Source organism: Nestor notabilis, unplaced genomic scaffold, assembly GCF_000696875.1.
Source record: "Nestor notabilis isolate BGI_N333 unplaced genomic scaffold, ASM69687v1 scaffold479, whole genome shotgun sequence".
NCBI classification, from domain to species: Eukaryota; Metazoa; Chordata; class Aves; order Psittaciformes; family Psittacidae; genus Nestor; species Nestor notabilis.
In genome coordinates this window covers 64,902-83,042 of record NW_009944878.1, presented here as the reverse complement: position 1 = coordinate 83,042, position 18,141 = coordinate 64,902, and the positions used below count along the sequence as shown (strand labels likewise).

The window sequence follows — 18,141 nt, the reverse complement described above, 5'->3', positions numbered from 1 at the left end:
CAGATATTGGAAGGCTGCTATGAGGTCTTCTCGCAGCTTCTCTTCCTCAGCCTGTCTTCATAAGGGAGGTGCTCCAGGCCTCTTACCATCCTCGTGGCCTCCTCTGGACTTACTCCAGCAGCTCCATGTCCTTTTTATGTTGAGGACACCAGAACTGGACACAATACTCCAAGTGAGGCCTCACAAGAGCAGAGTAGAGGGGCAGGATCACCTCCTTTGACCTGCTGGTCACGCTTCTTTTGATGCAGCCCAGGATACGGTTGGTTTCTGGGCTGCAAGCACACACTGAAGCCGGCTCATGTCAAGCTTCTCATCAACCACCACCCCCAAGTCCTTCTCTGCAGGGCTGCTCTGAATCTCTTATATGCCCAACCTGTAGCTGTGCCTGGGATTGCCCTGATCCAGCTGTAGGACCTTGCACTTGGCTTGGTTAAACTTCATGAGGTTGGCATCAGCCCACCTCACAAGTGTGTCCAGGTCCCTCTGGATGGCATCCCTTCCCTCCAGCGTATCAACCGAGCCACACAGCTTGGTGTCGTCGGCAAACCTGCTGAGGCTGCATCAATCCCACTGTTCATGTCGTCAACAAAGATGCTGAATAAGACAGGTCCCAACACCAATCCCAGCACCAAACGATGCACTCATTACTGTTTTCCAACTGGACATTGAGATGTTTACCACAACTCTTTGCACGCGGCCATCCCATCAGTTCTTTATCCACTGTGTGGTCCATCCATCAAATTGATGTCTCTCCAATTTGGAGACAAATGATGTTTTGTTACATGTTAAGATCTTACATTGCTTGGAAGTGACTCAATGCATGAGACAAATGGTAAAAAGATTCATTTAGTCTATTTCAATACTAGAAGTTGTGGATATATGAAGTTAAAAGAAGACATGTTATATAGCACCAATGTTGGTAGAAAATTAGACTGTACTAATTCTGGCAAATCCAATAAAAATATTCATAGAACACATCCATGCATACAGTGAAGAGGAAAAATATGTATTTTTACATATAAATATACTCTCATATAAACAAACTTGTATAGAAGGACTTGATGAGAAATTTGCTTCACCAAATTCAAGCCAACAATGAAATAAAACAACATCTTTGCTTTAGATGAACTCAACTGAATTATTGATAAACAGAATTATAAGATTAGGAACGGATGTATTTGAAAGATAAAACTATGATACCCTGCACAATCTCTCTTTCAAAGGTTCTAGTGCATTCCAAATGAGGACAGACTGAGCCACGAAAGTCACTATTATCCCTGTAATAGAATCGCCTGAATACATGTAGAGACAACCTGCAAGTCGGTTGGTTGTTTTGAGAAGCGAAAAGTCAGATAAATTAAAGCAAGCAAAACAACTTCAGCACAATCTGAATTCAAGGCCTGTAAATGTAACAAAGAGGATAAACATCAGTGATTCTGTTGCATCATTTTCTGAATAATATCTTCTAATGCTTCAGAGTTTCAGGGGTTTTCTGAGTTTACTTAGTCCAGCTACATAAAAGCTCTTTCAAAATGGAGCAAACAGTCTAAAGCAGAGATGGCAGAAAGTGTCTTTTGGCTTATGAATCTAATCAATGCTGTGATCTGCAACAAGGTGAGAGCTATTACTTCTGAAAACTTAGGAGGCATGATGAGCCAGAACAGTCAGCTCAGTTTGCCTGCTGACAACAATACCTTCTTTGTACTTCAAACTGATTTCGAAATAACATTCTGATGAGTATGACTGGTATACCAGTGCCAGCACCAGGATTTTATTTAAGAGAAGCAGAGTTTATAACATGAACGTTTCCAATCAAGATTCAAACCAAAGGCAACTAAACCATAAAAAAGATATGAATAAAGAATGTAATTTGCCATCCTGAGATCTATGAGAGGGACTTTTCATCAGGGACTGTAGTGATAGGACAAGGGACAACAGGTTCAAGCTTGAACAGGGGAGATTTAGCTTAGACACAAGGAAGAAATTTTTTACTGTGAGAGCAGTGAGGCTCTGGAACAGGCTGCCCAAAGAGGCTGTGAATGCCCCATCCCTGGAAGTGTTCAAGTTGGACAGGGCCTTGAGCAACCTGGTCTAGTGTGAGCTTCCCATGCCCATGGCAGGGGGTTGGAACTAGATGATCTTAAGGTCCTTTCAACCCAAACCATTCTATGATTCTATCCTTTAAAATAACATCATGAAAATTAAGAGTGAGAGTAATATATTACATTTGTATATCCCATCCTCCTCATACCTTTGTGTTTGTTATTTTCTTTGCTAAAGGTCACAGTTAGCTACAGTTCAGCTTGTCTATCTTTAACTAATCAACAAAAATGGACAGTTCAAGAAAATAAAACCAAAATCTCCATAGATAACAAACCAAAATAAAACTATTTGATCCTCTGCCTGCTGAGTAACACCGTGATTCCAAATTAATGATTCAAATGAGTCTATAATGTGTATACATGCACACACACACACGTAAAGACCACAGAGAATAATGTTACCTTTTACTTTCTAATTTTTCAAGCTCCTCCCGTTGTTGTCTCTCAAATTCTAGCCTGATTTAAAAACAAATAAAGAACACAGTTAAAAGGTTATTATTTCCTGAACATCCCAAAACCCGGGAAGATACGATGCATTTCAGTGTCTGTTTTTAACAGTGGTACAAATCAAAAGTTTCATAAAACTACTTTCCACAAGAACAGAACATATCTCCTTCATTAGGGTTACAAATTAGGTATCATGCTGACACAAGTAGAAACAAAAAGTAAATGAATTTCGGGGGGGGGGGCAGAGGGAAATATTTAAGAAGTTAAACAAGACAGAGAAAAGATTAGCATAGCCTCTGCAAGTTAACTACATGCAGGCATAGCAATCAATACATAGAAATTGAATTTCTCTACCTTAGACAGATCGGTCCTTTTACAGGAAAAAGACTGCCATTGGAGGCAGGGGAAAACAGAGCGATCAATTAAGAAAGGAACTGATAGAAAGAACATCTTATCAGTACAGAATATTTAAAAGTCAACAACAGTTTGTATTATTAGAGGTTAAATCTGTTAGTTCCATAGAACATTCATCACATTATAGCTCACAAGTAAAATTTAAATAACTATTCTTTCTTAACATGCTTTTGAAATGCCAGTAATGGTTAAACCAATGCCCATCATCCTATGGTTTATTAACTTGGCCACTTCTGAGAAGGGACAGAGGTATAAAGTTATGCTAGGGAATGCTTGTAGTTGTTCTTCCTTTTTCTCCCAAGAAAAAGACCCAAACATTACCATGGTGTAATCAGGGCAACATTCCTGCGAAACAGAACATTCAAGCACAGAACACAGTTCAAATCATTTCTCGAAAGTAATTGGAGATTTTAATGTATTTAGTTTGATAAGGTTCTGATTAATTATGTAAGAGTATTTTATGTCATTTTTAATATCAGCTTATTACAGTTGTACAGAAGTCCTTCTCTTACTTTCATTTCCTTTGAAATATTTATGGGGTTTTTTAAGGAAGTTTTTCAAAATAAAGATTGAAAAAGCATAGAGAACCTGTATATGGACTGAAATATTCAACCAAATGCATAAATAACCAGTTATTTCAGGTCTTCTACACCTTAAGGAGTTTGCAGCTTGGTGAGACAGCCCATGCACACTGAAAAAGTGCAAGACTGCACCAAAATTCAACCTCAAGTATGAAGAACTGCAGTTTAAGCTGTCATGGCCACAATCACGTAGGCAGGTTTTTTAAATATAAGGTATTTTTAATATTTTTTTCTAAAATCATACACACACATACAACAAAGAGGAACTGCCCTTGGAAACATGCAAAATTACACCAATAATCTAACATTTATAAAGCAATTTAAATGAGCTTTGATTCCTACATGCTCTAGAAGCATCTTTCTAACCACTGCAATTCTGGAGAAAAACTAGTTTAACTAATTCCATTTTTGCCTATTTCTCACAAATTCATTTTAAAAAAATGCTTTCTACAATTCCTAAGAGATAAGCAAATGTAGATTTTTATACACAACTCCAGACATTCAGAGTTTTCACATAAATGTTTCACCAGGAGTCCCTTCATATTTTCATTAAGACAATGGCTAGGACAGGTACTATCTCAACATTACAGCCCAAGGAGACACGGCAACAACCTTGTATTGTTAATATGATCACAATTTCTGCAGCAGCAATGCAAAATCCACAGTGTTGAAAGAGAACAAAAAGCAATCTTAAAGGAACTTCAGAAAGCAAAAGCTTAATTTAATGGTTACCAAGAGCTTTGGTTCGTTCCCCCCTTCCTCTTTTTTTTTTAAGCTATACCTCAAAAGCTCTCGCTTTGGCTGTGGTCTGCCTCTGGAATTCAAAGCTGTTCATTATCACTTCTTACCTAGGGCTTGGCTGACAAATGCCACTATATTCATCATTACTTCTGTCCAAAATAATAGAGACCATGGGGAATATAGCTCTGTTCTGTGGAAATGCAGATGTCCACTGGGCACTGTCAGATGCAGACCATCTTTGCCTACGCAGTTGGCAAAGATGATTTACAAGATTTCCCATGGTTGGTTAACCCATAATGAAGTAAAATGTTTCATACTGGCTAGCGTAACGTGCAAAACCCAGAGCAAAACCCTTCTGATATTTTGACTGTCCTATAAAACACAATTTGGCAAACATATTTTATATAAGCATAAAAATGGTAATGAGCTTTTGGCTTGAGATCTGATACAAGGAAAATGAGCCATCACAGCAATCAGTCTGACATAAAAAACAGGCCAGTGGTAAAACTCCATGCTTTTCTCTTTAAGGAAATGTCTGTAATACCTTAAACAGTGGTATCATTACAATCACTTTCACTTGACACTGAAACGAATCTTGGTGGTTCTCAAAAGGTTGTTCAGGAAAGAGGAATGAACTATGAAAAAGTGGTTCTTTCTTCAGTGAAAATGGCTACTTCACAAAGCCAAATATGGATCATCAGCAACACCCCAAGCAACAGCTTCCAAACACTACCTTGCTATTTTAAAAATGCACATTTAATACATTTTAGACAAGTTAATACTCCTATGAAGAGAAGGGCTAATGCAGCCAGGTGTTTTACTGTCATGTAGATTCAGTGGTGCCTAAGAAGGTCTCAGCTTCACTGAAGGCTCTCCTACCATGACAATATTCACAGTCTCTCTCCTCTCTAAGGCACTCACACTGCTGCCTTTATTTCTGCAAGGCTAAGAATGATGCCTGTCATCTTTAGCTGGCTGCCTATTTTCTCAATGTATTTAGGAATTCTCCACTTTTGAGACCACTACCTCTGCAATATCTGCTTCAAACTGGTTATGGGGTCAAGGTTCTTTGAGGACAGGTGAGAATATGGGGTTAAGAAGCCAGTCTAAATAAAATAAATCTCAGCATCACCAAAAAATCACTGGCTATAGCAAATCACTCCCAGTTTTACAAAGCACAGATGCAAGACTGATGTTTTCCAGTTAAGTCTATCTGTAATAAAAATCTTTTTCACACAACCTCTACTCCTGTTATTAATGTGAGCACTACTGTGAATAGAAAAAAGTATATGCTTGAAATTAAAAAGAAAGAAACACACAGATATTAAAGACTAGAATCCACTCTTTCTTCTTTTGTAGATTTGCCACAAAGGAACTTAATCGGATCAGTGTTGAATTAAAAAAGACACCATTTTCCTGGAAAACGTGGCATATCTAGTGATAAGAGCAGTGTAGATAAGCTGCAGAGAAAGGAAGTCAGTTCTACTAGCACAGTACTACAGTAGCATAATATACACAGCACAAAAGTGCGATCTGGTACTACATCTGTTAGGAAAGACTGAGTACTGGCAGGACTACAAAGATGTTACAATGCCATCCAGTAGCACAATTTATGAGATTAATTAAAAAACAAAACAAAATCCCCCATGCTAAATCCACGACAAAACCAAGGTTTCTCATGAGTGGTTTTAGAGTTATAGTATAATGTAGCTTACAAAAGGTCCACAAATGAAATCTTCAGCATAAATCTATGTGCAAAATTCTATTTTATCCAAAGCTTATTATCTGAATCACTGTTGCATGACACCAGATTAAAGACAAAGACTGGGAACAAGCAAAACAAAGAATTTTGCATGTTAAGCCAAAAATTTATGCAACTATCTCCACATATGGGAAATCAACAGCCAAACAAAAACCACACACATCCACCCCACACACAAAGACCGCCCATCTGAAAACACAGTTAAAGGTAACACTAATTTTCATATGGGAAAAATAGATATAGTAAGCAAGATCCATCATTTATCTGCTTTCAAAACAGCTGAAGTTAATATCCCACAGGCTTTTCTACCATTGACTGCTAAAAATATTAGATCTTTCAAGCTGCTTATTGCAACCTACAGAAATCGCAAATTCAGCTACAAGTCTTGAGGTTATCAATACTGAAACTGGAAAAAAAGGTGGTCTGGAAAGTGTTAAATTAATACCAGGCAGAAGGATTGTCAGCTATGGAAGCTGCACAAAAAAATCCCAGCGAGAGAGCAACAGAATCTAAATCTACACTGCTGGTGGGCTGTATGCACTTACGTTATGAGAAAATGATAGTACAATCTATAGTAATAACGGATCATACCAAAGGACCACGTCCTACATTGTTCATGTCTAAAACATAAAAAATCCAAACCAAATTTACTATAGGATATTCCTCTCCGTCTGCATCTCTCCAGGAAGCAAGATGCTCGCCCACATCTAACACCTGGGTTACAATCATCCTGCCTTTGATACCCAGAGATCAGATTTATTGAATGTTCTACCCAGCCTGAACACAGTCACCACTCGGAAGAAAAACCGCTGCAGCACTGGACTTGCTAAGGAACATTCCTAGCTGGAAGTACAGAGCTCAAGCTTTCTGCAAGCCATCTAACTCTTTATGAATACAATGCCATTGGCTTTGAATTATTACTAAAGCCTATATGCTTGGGGTCTGCTGTATTCAAAACGTATTCTTTTCTTTACCTTGCATTTACTCCAGCCACTTGCTCTCCTTAAAGTAACACTTTCTGCAGAATTGTCTACTTGGGATGAGCTCACCATATGATCAGAACCCCCCCTGTGCTGGAGATGGACAGAAAACAAAGGAGGAGATGGACAGAAAACAGTATTAGCATCAACATAAATAAATTTTAAAGTGCCACGAAACTCCAGTGTAAGCTGAAAAGCTGCTGTTGCCAAATTGCTGTCCATAAAGATGCATCAATTATGGAAGGTACTTTCTTTTACTAGGTTGAAAGACCTGGGCTCAGCTAAACTGCAGTGCACACAGCAGAGCCTACCTTCTTTTTGCAGCAACTGTAAAAAGCAGTTAAAACCAGTCATATTTGAGGCTTGCTGGGGTTTGGTTTGTTTTGTGGTTTCTGGTGTTTGGGGTGGGTTTTGCAAATCACTGATCTAAGAATGACACCTGCCTCTGCACTGTGTGGGCAATGTGGATTATTAGGTATGGCATCTATTGTTTTAAACATAGTTAAAGCTTCTGAAGATAAGGGCGAAGGTTTAGATTATGAATATGTAACCACTGGGAACAGTACTGTTTAATATCTTCATCAATGACATAGAAAATGGGATTAAGTGCACCCTTAGCAAGTTTGCAGATGACACCAAGCTGAGTGGTGCGGTTGACCCACCTGAGGGACAGGATGCTGTCCAAAGGGACCTGGGCAAGCTTGAGAAATGGGACCATATAAACCTCACGAGGCTCAACAAGGCCAAGTGCAAAGTCCTGCACCTGGGTCCAGGCAACCCCTGGTATCAATACAGGCCAGGGATGAAGGGCTTGAGAGCATCCCCTCACCTCTAAAGACTTGGGGGTACTGGTGGATAAAAAGATGGGGTTATTGGTTGATGAGAAGCTTAACATAACACATCAAAAGAAGCATGACCAGCAAGTCAAGGAAAGTGATTCTACCCCTCTACTCTGCTCTCATGAGACCCTACCTGCAGTATTGTGTCTAGCTCTGGGGCCCCCATCATAAGAAGGATGTAGACCTGTTGAGACAAGTCCAGAGAAGAGCTATGAAGATGCTCAGAGGACTGGACTACCTCTCCTATAAAGACAGGCTGAGAGAGTTGGGCTTGTTCACCCTGGAAAACAGAAGGCTCCAGAGAGACCTTAGAACAGCCTTCTAATGCCTAAAGGGGGCCTGTAAGAAAGATGGGGACAAGGCTCTGAGCTACCTGATGTAGTTGAGGATGTCCCTACTCATTGCAGGGGGGTTGGACTAGATGACCTTTAAAGGTCCTTCCAACCCAAAAGATTCTATGCTACAATTCATGAGCTTCCTCATTTAGAAAAACATATGTAGAGTGATCTGTACAGGGTCTATGGATCAACCTGAGATTTACTGCTCACAAACAAGTGACAGTCATGCAGACCTGTGTTCCTGCTTTAATGTGAGCCTTAAGCATAATCCTTTCTTGTGTTTACAAATTATGCAGGACAAAGTACCTATTCATGCAAGCCACTTCACAAAGATTAATTGAATGCAGGCTAGCAGGAAAATATCAATAATTAACCCTCTGCTTGTAGTTTATAGTCTAATAAAACCCAGGCATGAAGTGTTCAGGAATATGAAGAGTATTGCTTCTAATCTGATCCCCAATTTCAACAGCAACCGTGCTCTCGTAATCACAGCCAAGAATACAAAATAAAAGTTAAAAGAAGTGTTACATGGGAAAAATGGCAGGGTTTGTAAAAAATGCTGCACACACTGATAATTTCATTTTATTATTCATACTGTTCAATTTCCAGGAAAGCAAAGCAAGATGTATGAAGAACTGATAAGGGAAAAAGAAGCTATAGTCCACTATACTTATCAGGGAAAAAGAAGAATTTGCTGCAGTCTATTCCATCAGAGACAATTAAGTAACTCTCCAGACTCTCTCTTTTCTTTTTTTCCCCCCAGATAAATGTTATTGGAAAAATCCTTCTCTGTAAGATATAATTTGGCATTATCTGAAGAGTAAGAACTCCTTGGACAGGAAAATAGTTCTTAAGCCCACTTTCAATTGGGCCTTGCCCATGCCATTGTATTTTGCTGCAATTCTGAAAGACTAGAACTGAGGCAATGCTGTAACAATCTGTCCTACTCTGTGCTGACTGCAAAGTCCAAGTCCATACTGTGCAGTATAATGTAATTATTTATAACAGTATTGTAGCAGAGTAACATTATTAGTCAAGGAAAAGCCCACGGTAGTTGATCAATAACCAGAGGTAACAAACAGCAGCCAGGAACACAGAAAATATAATACTAGAAACTGTCACAAGTTTTTAGATAGAACTCTTTGAAAAGGTAAAGAAATAGAAAAATACACGTATAATTTTTTGCTCTTCTCATCTCTCTCTGAAGAACAGATGTAATAAATCAGCAACTAGCTCACCATTTTGAGATCTCTATAGGTAGCTCAGCAGCAAAAGAGCAAGTCACATTTGCAGCACTATTACACATACTCACTGTATTTAAGACATTGTTTAACTTGAAGTTATTATTTGTGCAATCTTCCTAAATTCTAATGGATAAAGAGCAACTCCACAGTAAAACATGGGAATAAAGCTGCACTATCCAAGGTTATAATTCAATTTACAGCCAATTTTTCAAAAGCCCATAGGTGGTTAAAGTGCCTCATCTAATACTCAATTCAAAACACAGGCACTAGCTATTGAAAACAAAAAATTATAACAAAGCACCATCAATTCTCTGTAAATCACTTTAAGAACACTGGTGAAAATGTTAAAAACAGCCTCTCTGCAACAAGCAGTCTGTGTCACTGTAACTGTATAATAAAACTGTTTTCCACACTCTAACTTGGCCGCATACTAAGAGGTATATAAGTGAGAACATAAGACATTAATTTCCCAGCCTTTTTATGCTTGTATTGGTATTATACAAACTCAAAAAACTTCTGTATTTTCAGTTTAAAATGCATTTTTCTAAGGAAAAGTTGTTAATTCTAAAGAAAGTATAAATGTAAAATTCGCCATGTCATTATTGTGCTGAACTGCCTTGGCTACAACGCACTCTGGGTAATACAACTGCCTATCAGTGCCCCTTCACCCCATTTTCTAGCATGGACTAGTTGAAATAACATCTCTGAAAAGTTCTGGCTTCATTCAGAAGCCCATTATTTAACAAGCATAACCTGAGAACAAAATATTGTCCATTACTGACATTTGGAACATTCAAACCACTAAAACGAAGAATGGTTGGAATATTAACAGCCACATTTTGAAATATACTCACCCTGGATTATAAAGCATAACTGCTGACAGGTTCTCACAGGATTTTGAAAGATCTGTCATAGACAAGCTGAAGGAAGACAGCAGTCCACTCTAACAACAGACCATAAAATAAATGTATTAGACAAACACTGATGTGCTTACAAACCTCTTCCTTTGTCTCTCTTGGTGAAATATTAACTAAAGTATGTGAAGCAAATAAAAAAATGTATTCGACAATAATCTGTATGAGCAAGAAAACTGTGAGAAACCAAACACTGATTTAATCTCACCTTCCTTTTCTCCCTTAGTTTAGCAGCTTCTTTGGGGTGGTTAAAGCGAAACATATTGGTTCTTCCAAGTAATATAACAGCACCTGATAAGAAAAACACACACCATTCACTGACAACATTCTGTATCTGAAAATGCCATGTAATTTTTCAGACAGACTATATAAGCAAAGACTTCCATTAAGCAAGAACAAAATGAAAATGCATTTTTACATTTCAAGTGTATGATGATGCATGGTCACATCCACATTAACCAATCTATACAGTTTATTCCTTCCTTTTGCTACTTAAAAAAAATAAACAAACCATGTATGTTTACACACACAAAGATCTATCATGTTCATGCAGTTCAGTTAAAGAATAAATATAGGTAGAGGAAGCAGTTGCCTGAGTTTGATCTATACAACCTTCAACAGTGCTACTTTGGAAGCCATCAGTAGGTACCAGATGCAACAGGAATGTCCATGAATGTGACTAAGTACAAACTTGCCCATCCACTACTTATCACAGCCAAGTTTGAATCCACTTACACTAAAAGCTCCAGATCTCCATAATTTGTACTCTCACTTACCTTCTTATTCTCTATGTGGAACAACACTGAAGTTTATTGTCACTTGAAATGGGATTATTGGACTTTCATATCCAATAGCTATTTCCTGAGAGAAGAATCTTGAATAATTCATGTTGCTCAATGCACATGCATTATTGTATTTATCAGTTAAGGTACAGGTCACAAATAATGAGATTCTGGGCAATTCTTATCATATTTTAAAGACAATGGCACCAAAATTAATAGTTTCCTACTAAAAAGTACATTGTCAGTGATGTCTCACTACTGTCATAACATGGAATTCTTCCAAGTTAGCAACTACGGAATCACGCATTTATTTGTCAGTCGGTGTGAGGCATTTCTAAGAAGAAAAAGGTCTCCATTACACTCACAGTATGACAAAAATTGCACTTAAGAACACTTGTTCACCAAACAAATTCTTACCATCTGAGAATGAAATGCTATCCTTAACAAGGAATGCTCCTTTTAAAACTAGCTTGATTAGGAACATCAACTTAAATAAGGTCATCCAGTCTTGGCAAATAAACAGCAAAAGCCCAACAGTCATGACATCACTTCTTGCTGTCTACACAACACATCTATTTTGGACCATATGAACAGCCTAATTTTAAAAGGAATTATCTTTCATAAATCTATTGCAATGTATACATAAATGTATTGCAAAGTCATTTTGATATCACCTCTAAGTTATGTGATGACCTTTCCTTCAAGTGCGCTGGGCACGTTTTTCATGTGAGCATACCAAAAGGGATGGCTGATGGCCATGACTGCTGTGGCAAAAGGGCTAAAACTGTTTTTAGCCTACCACTACTTCATATGCTCACAGTTCTCCCAAACATTTATCATAGAATCATAGAGTGGTTTGGGTTAGAAAGGACCTTAAGATCATCTAGTTCCAACCCCCCTGCCACGAGCAGGGACACCACACACTAAACTATGTCGCCCAAGGCTCTGTCCAACCTGGCCTTGAACACTGCCAGGGATGGAGCATTCACAACTTCCTTGGGCAACCCATTCCAGTGCCACAGCACCCTCACTGTGAAGAACTTCTTCCTATTATCTAACCTAAAGTTCCCCTGTTTAAGGAATTTAAGCCATTACCCCTTGTACTACCACTAGAGTCCCTAATGAAGAGTCCCTCCCCAGCATCCTTACAGGCCCCCTTCAGATATTGGAAGGCTGCTCTGAGGTCTCCACGCAGCTTCTCTTCTCCAGGCTGAACAGCCCCAACTTTCTCAGCCTGTCTTGCTGACTGCCTGGAGGTGGGGTTTGTGACAGTGAGGATTTCTATGAAATTCCTTCAGTTACTTTCAAATGAAGATTAAAAAAGTAACTGTAAACATTTTTGACCACTTTACTAGGTGGAAGGAACTTTAATTAATTACCTAACATTTCAGATTGAATACAGTTACATATATGTGTACCTAACTTCATGAATTTAAAAGAAAACAGGAGGGAGAGGCTTAACAGCAAGGACACGACAGTCAAACCCCAATGACAGATCATATAGCTTTCTCTCTTAGTGCTATGAATATTTTGATACTATTCTATCATTAAAACAAACTGTCCAATCTTAATTCCCACTTAACAGAACTTAGATAAGCATCAGCACCAAAGCTTCTTTCGGGGAAAAAAAATCTGGTTGAAACCCTGCAGCCTAATATTTCCTAAGCACCAGGTCCAACTGTCCACTGTTGTGCAATGCAGCTCTCCATCAGAATGCAAGGGTGCGAAGTGTAAATATTGTCATGGAAACATAACTGGATTTGTTATGAGGTTCACTTTTCATTTATTTACTGTATGCAACAATTCTCATTCTCCTTGAATGTTAAATGGCAAAGAATAAAGGTTTGTCAAATACAGATAGTATCACGAACAACAAAAACTAAGCAAAAAGGACTTTATCATAGAATCATAGAACGGTTTGGGTCAGAAAGGACCTTAAGATCATCTAGTTCCAACCCACTGCCACAGGCAGGGACACCTCACACTAGACCATGTCGCCCAAGGCTCTGTCCAACCTGGCCTTGAACACTGCCAGGGATGGAGCATTCACAACTTCCTTGGGCAACCCATTCCAGGGCCTCACCACCCTCACAGTAAAGGACTTCTTCCTTCTATCTAACCTGATAATTTATGGAGCTCTGATCTCAACATTTAACTGGTTGACTCCAACACATAAATGACCAGAGAGCATAGGGGAAAAATTATATATACATACATGCATACATATATACATATATATATATGTAAAGAATGCCTGCTGAGTGTTATCAAGCACCTTGCCTACACAGAACAGTATCTTGGAACTATACAAACAACCGTATCTACAATTAAGATCTTACCAACTTCTAAAAGTCACTTTTATATTTTTAAAAGTTTTTTGGGGTTTTCTATTAACAAACTATAAAAAACAAGCAGTGGGAGGTTACGTCAAGTACAGAAGAGTTGGCATTTTGGCCTAAAAAGCTGAAAACTTCATTTAAAGAGAGGATATATTTAAGGTAAAGGACAGACTCTAATTCTGAATGTTAATGCAGTTACTTCTAGAAATCCTACCATATGTTCTTAAGAATAAAAAAAAAAATACTGTAGTAAGTTCCATTTACACAAAAAGGCCACATTAGCCAGAATTCACAAATGCTGGAAGTAACCTGTAGAAGGAAGTGGTAATCAATTACTATGCCTCTTTTCTTTTAAAAACTCCAAGACAGTCAAAAACTTAACCCATTTTCAAATGAACAGTTATTAATGATGAACGGAAACATTTAAATATATCAGCAGTTAATGAGCATTACCTAAAGCAGACATTCAAGGAGGCTGGCACTTCCTGCTGTGAGACTAAATGCTAACACAGTTAGGATACATGGATCAGGCACAAGTCGTTAAACTAGTTATATCATCAGTTTTGCCCACCTGATGTCAGAGCTGCACCCTTGCTCTCAGTCTGTCTGGTTGCACATTCTACAGATCAGCTCATGAAGCTGTTTTCTCAATTTAATTACTCTGAGCAACCTTTTCCCTTTCTTCTGAGTCACAAATTTCTTTAGACAGAAATTCATGAGGAAAAAAAATTCATGTTTCTACTCTTCACAGTACGAAAATCAAGTTGTTACATATGCCTGGAAGAGGGAAACTGAATCCAAACTCCTACTTTCTTCTGTAGCACATTGAACTTCTACTGCCTTTGAAATGCAATAGGAAAAAGTAAAGATGAGTCACTGCAACTCAATTTTTATTGTTTACAGTGTTATCTGCCATCAATGTCAATGTTTCTCTTGCTAATAACTTATCAGTGGGATTTACTCAAACATAAGACAAAGGGGCTGGGCTTTCTTTCCCTCCCTCTCGGCCCAGTATCTGCAATGGAAACAAGTGCATATGCTTCTTGTTCTGCATGAAGAAATAGATACTTTACAAAATCAATGTCTCCTCTCTACATCTAAGCTCCTTCCTTTCTGAAAGCAGAATTCCATAGCAGTTCTTTGAGTTCAGAAAAGATGCAAGACTTCCCTTGTTCAACACTGCAGTCTTCCTCTGGTAGAATAAGCTTACTCTGAAACCTTCTTTTAAGGAACATAAAGTGAGATTGTTTTCACAGCCTCCCTCCTGAACAGGTCTTCAGCTAATTGCTAAATGGGAAGATATTCTGGGTGCTCCTGGAAGACAAAACATCCCGACCCTCTGCCGCAGCACTCACCAGATTACTTGTCAGCCAGTCCTTTCCAGGCCAACACAATACACCTTTGTTCCCAGCTGTCCTGGCTGCTTTTTCATGTCCAGACTTTAAAGGTCTTATATTAAAATTCCAGTTCTATACACTTCCTCCATAACGGTTAGCCTTCCCCTTTCTGTCATTTCCCTACAGCTGCAGTGAACAGATACTCCAGCTCAATCTCCCGCTGTACAAAAGGATTTGGCAACAGAGTGCTAAGTACGACAGGTTTGAAGCTCAAGGGAGGAGGCAGGGGTGTCTCTAAAATTATTTTAGTCCTACAGAGACCAATATTCTTTTTCTTAATATTACAGCAACCTGGCGTGGAGTTCACTGTATGTATAAACGTTGAATGACATCAAAGGGGAACTATTAAATCATACTCAAGATTCTGAAGTGGCTTAAATGAGTAAAGAATTCTTTTCATCACATGGCGATTCTCTGACAGGTAAAACTCTCTGGCCCTCCTGATGGTTTTGGGCTGTAGTTCAGAAGACATGGAATTAAAATTAAATAAACAATAACTCCTTTATATACACTCAGATTTTTTCTGTGCTCTTGCCAGAAATAAACAAAGATGATGTATCAAAAATGACATTATAGTGGGTAATACCTTGGTTTAGGTGTGTGGCCTCTGTAATCTGAATACCATTCACAGAACACTGCGCCCCATTCAGTGGTATTAGATTCACAGTACCGTCAAGATTTTCAAAGATGCAATGCTCACTTTCCAAATCAAGGCCATGAAGAACTAAACACAAAGGAAAAAGGTAACTTAGTCTCCAAACAAGATTATCATGCTCATATTAATTTATTATGGACACATGACACTACGGACTATTTTTTCTCTTTATCTGGACAATGTTTTTTTCCTTCCTTCATCACATCCTGCACACCTAAAGTATTGACCCCATTTATTGTTTTATTGTAGTCGAAAGAATGACTGGGTTTAGGTTTTTTGATGTAATGTTATGTCCTCCCACATTTGGCACCTGATTAGCAAATGCTTTTTTCCTTCTGGGGGACAAAAAAAAAAATCCAGAAAAGTAAAATTTATGTATTTTTGGACCAGTTTCACTGGGTAATAATGAAAGCTTCTTGACCTTAAAGCAACCATGCTTAAATCTGAAAAGACAGCATATAATACGCAACTGAGACTAGCAAGAATGGCTGAAGTAAGGTTCTTATGTTCTATGACATTCAGGTCTTTTATCAATCAGTTCTGCTACTTTCTATTTCTTCTTCAAACTGAGGTATGACTATTTCTACCTGTATTGTTTGATAACACAGAGCAATGCAAGCTTGATACTTTAATGGAATCCATATAGAAATTTTAACACAAGCATCTCTTGACCACAAAAATGAATCAAACTAAGTCACTTGACTCTCAGTCTCTCACCTGAGAATTAAAAGGATGCAGTTTATTTAAGGAAACTGCCTTCAAGCAACATATGTGACAGTCCAGGTCTGGCAGCTAGTCACTTTGATAAGAAGTGAATAAGAAAATCAGTAGAAGCAGCCTACCTACATTTTACCAACTTTCAGAATTTTCTTCAACTCAAATCTGAAGTCCAAAGACTGCTTCAGGTATAACAATATAGCAATACAACAATACTGTCATTATACAAAGGGTAAGAGAATGACTGTGCAGTAATTGTGACAGGTGCTGTATGAAAAAAGAAGCTATGTTTACAGGATGCTATTTCAAGAGAAGCAAGAAATAAATTAGTTAACAAGTATACGAATATACATAAATTTTAAGCCCACAAGCTGTTATAGAAGTCATGCTCTTCGAAGCAAATGCCATGTAATTCAGCCCTCAAATTTTCTAAAAATTAAAATACACAAGAACTTAGAGACAACTGGAAAAGGGAAAAAATTATGAAGCTTTGTTCACATATTGGGATGTCAGGAGGAAGAAAAGCAACTGAAAAATGAATATTAAAAAAATGCCAGATTCCATACCAATATCCTGTTCAGTCATAGCATCATCTCTGCCAACATGTGTTTGACCTTCCTAATTGAGAGAGAAAAACATTATTTTCAGCTAAATCTCCCTTTTTCCCCAGCAAATATATAATTTATCCTTCCTCTTTCTGAGTAACCTGAACAAAATACAGGTTTAAACACACAGGAAAAAAAAATTAGGCACCATTTTTAGAAACTTTTCACAGTCATTACTATACAATATTATTATCTGCAAATTCAAGCTTCAACCATCCTGTGTAGAACCACCTTTGTAGCTTTGAGGCAATTAAGCTGGATTTGGATTTCAAGTCAAGCTTTATAATGAGATGAATGACAAACCATATACATGTGTACAAATATTAAACATCCATCTCTGGTTAACCAGTTGACCCTCAGGATAAACTTAAACAAGTAAATTAAGAGATGTTTTAACTGAATCAGTTGCAACCTCATAAGAGCTTTTCCCACGTAGCCAAGAAACGTAATAAGCTTTTCTAACTACAGTGGAGAAATGTAATGAACACTATATTTAGATAGAAAATTAATACTACTATTTGTCTACTGAATAAAATCACAAGGCATATAAAGGCTATGGAAATACAGGTATGTATTTACCTTCAAGTGGTACAAGATGATACCAGTACTGAGAAGATCATCATCAATGCCAATTAGATGAGGCAGTTCAGAATCTAACACAACACCTATCCCTTCTTTCCTTAGAGCCAAGGTTTGTTCCTGTAAAGGACAAAAATCTATTCATTAGGATATGCAAGAAGCACCAATCTTCCTTCTCTTTCTAGACCACATTTAATGTAACTTATTCTCTGAAATGTCACCCCCAAAGAAGGGCAGAGATTTTAATTTTTTCTCCTCATTTTAAATGTGACTTTTAGAATTCCACTCAGCACTCCAAGCTTGCTGTTCAGGACATCTGTGAAAGAATTATTTGAAAGAAACCAGACTAACAGCTGAATTATACCAGATAAGGAAGATCAATCAAGAGGATAACAAAGCAATGTTGTCTAAAAGCAAGCTACATACCACCTTGCATAATGGTAAGGAGAATTTAAAACTCCTCATAATTCAGTACAGCTAAGGAATAGAAAACTGAAAACTCTTTGGCAGTCCTTTACATAAACTGAACCCAGCTCAGTAAACCCGACTGACACCTGAAAATTTGGTAAGCCTAAGCAATTAAAATATCATCCAATGTACAGGAAGCATTGACAATAGCAAACAAATGTAAGAACCATTTGCAGCACATAATTTCACTTCTACAGATTCCTCTGGACCACATTGTACAGCCACGATGCTTTAAGA

The 18,141-nt window shown here is 38.0% G+C and overlaps 1 protein-coding gene across 1 annotated transcript in view; it reads right to left on the bottom strand.

The window, feature by feature from the left end:
* Positions 1–2,504: 2,504 nt before the first annotated feature.
* Positions 2,505–18,141, bottom strand: part of LOC104412026 (kinesin-like protein KIF16B) — a gene marked incomplete at its 3' end in the record, with an annotated part of 64,133 nt that continues 48,496 nt past the window's right edge. Inside the window, exons 12-18 of the mRNA XM_010022619.1 lie at positions 17,437–17,556; positions 16,819–16,870; positions 15,467–15,604; positions 10,571–10,653; positions 10,303–10,391; positions 2,904–2,936; positions 2,505–2,558 (exon numbers count right to left, since the gene is read on the bottom strand). Coding sequence (XP_010020921.1) covers positions 2,505–2,558; positions 2,904–2,936; positions 10,303–10,391; positions 10,571–10,653; positions 15,467–15,604; positions 16,819–16,870; positions 17,437–17,556 — 569 coding nt within the window. The remainder of the gene's footprint in view (positions 2,559–2,903; positions 2,937–10,302; positions 10,392–10,570; positions 10,654–15,466; positions 15,605–16,818; positions 16,871–17,436; positions 17,557–18,141) is intronic.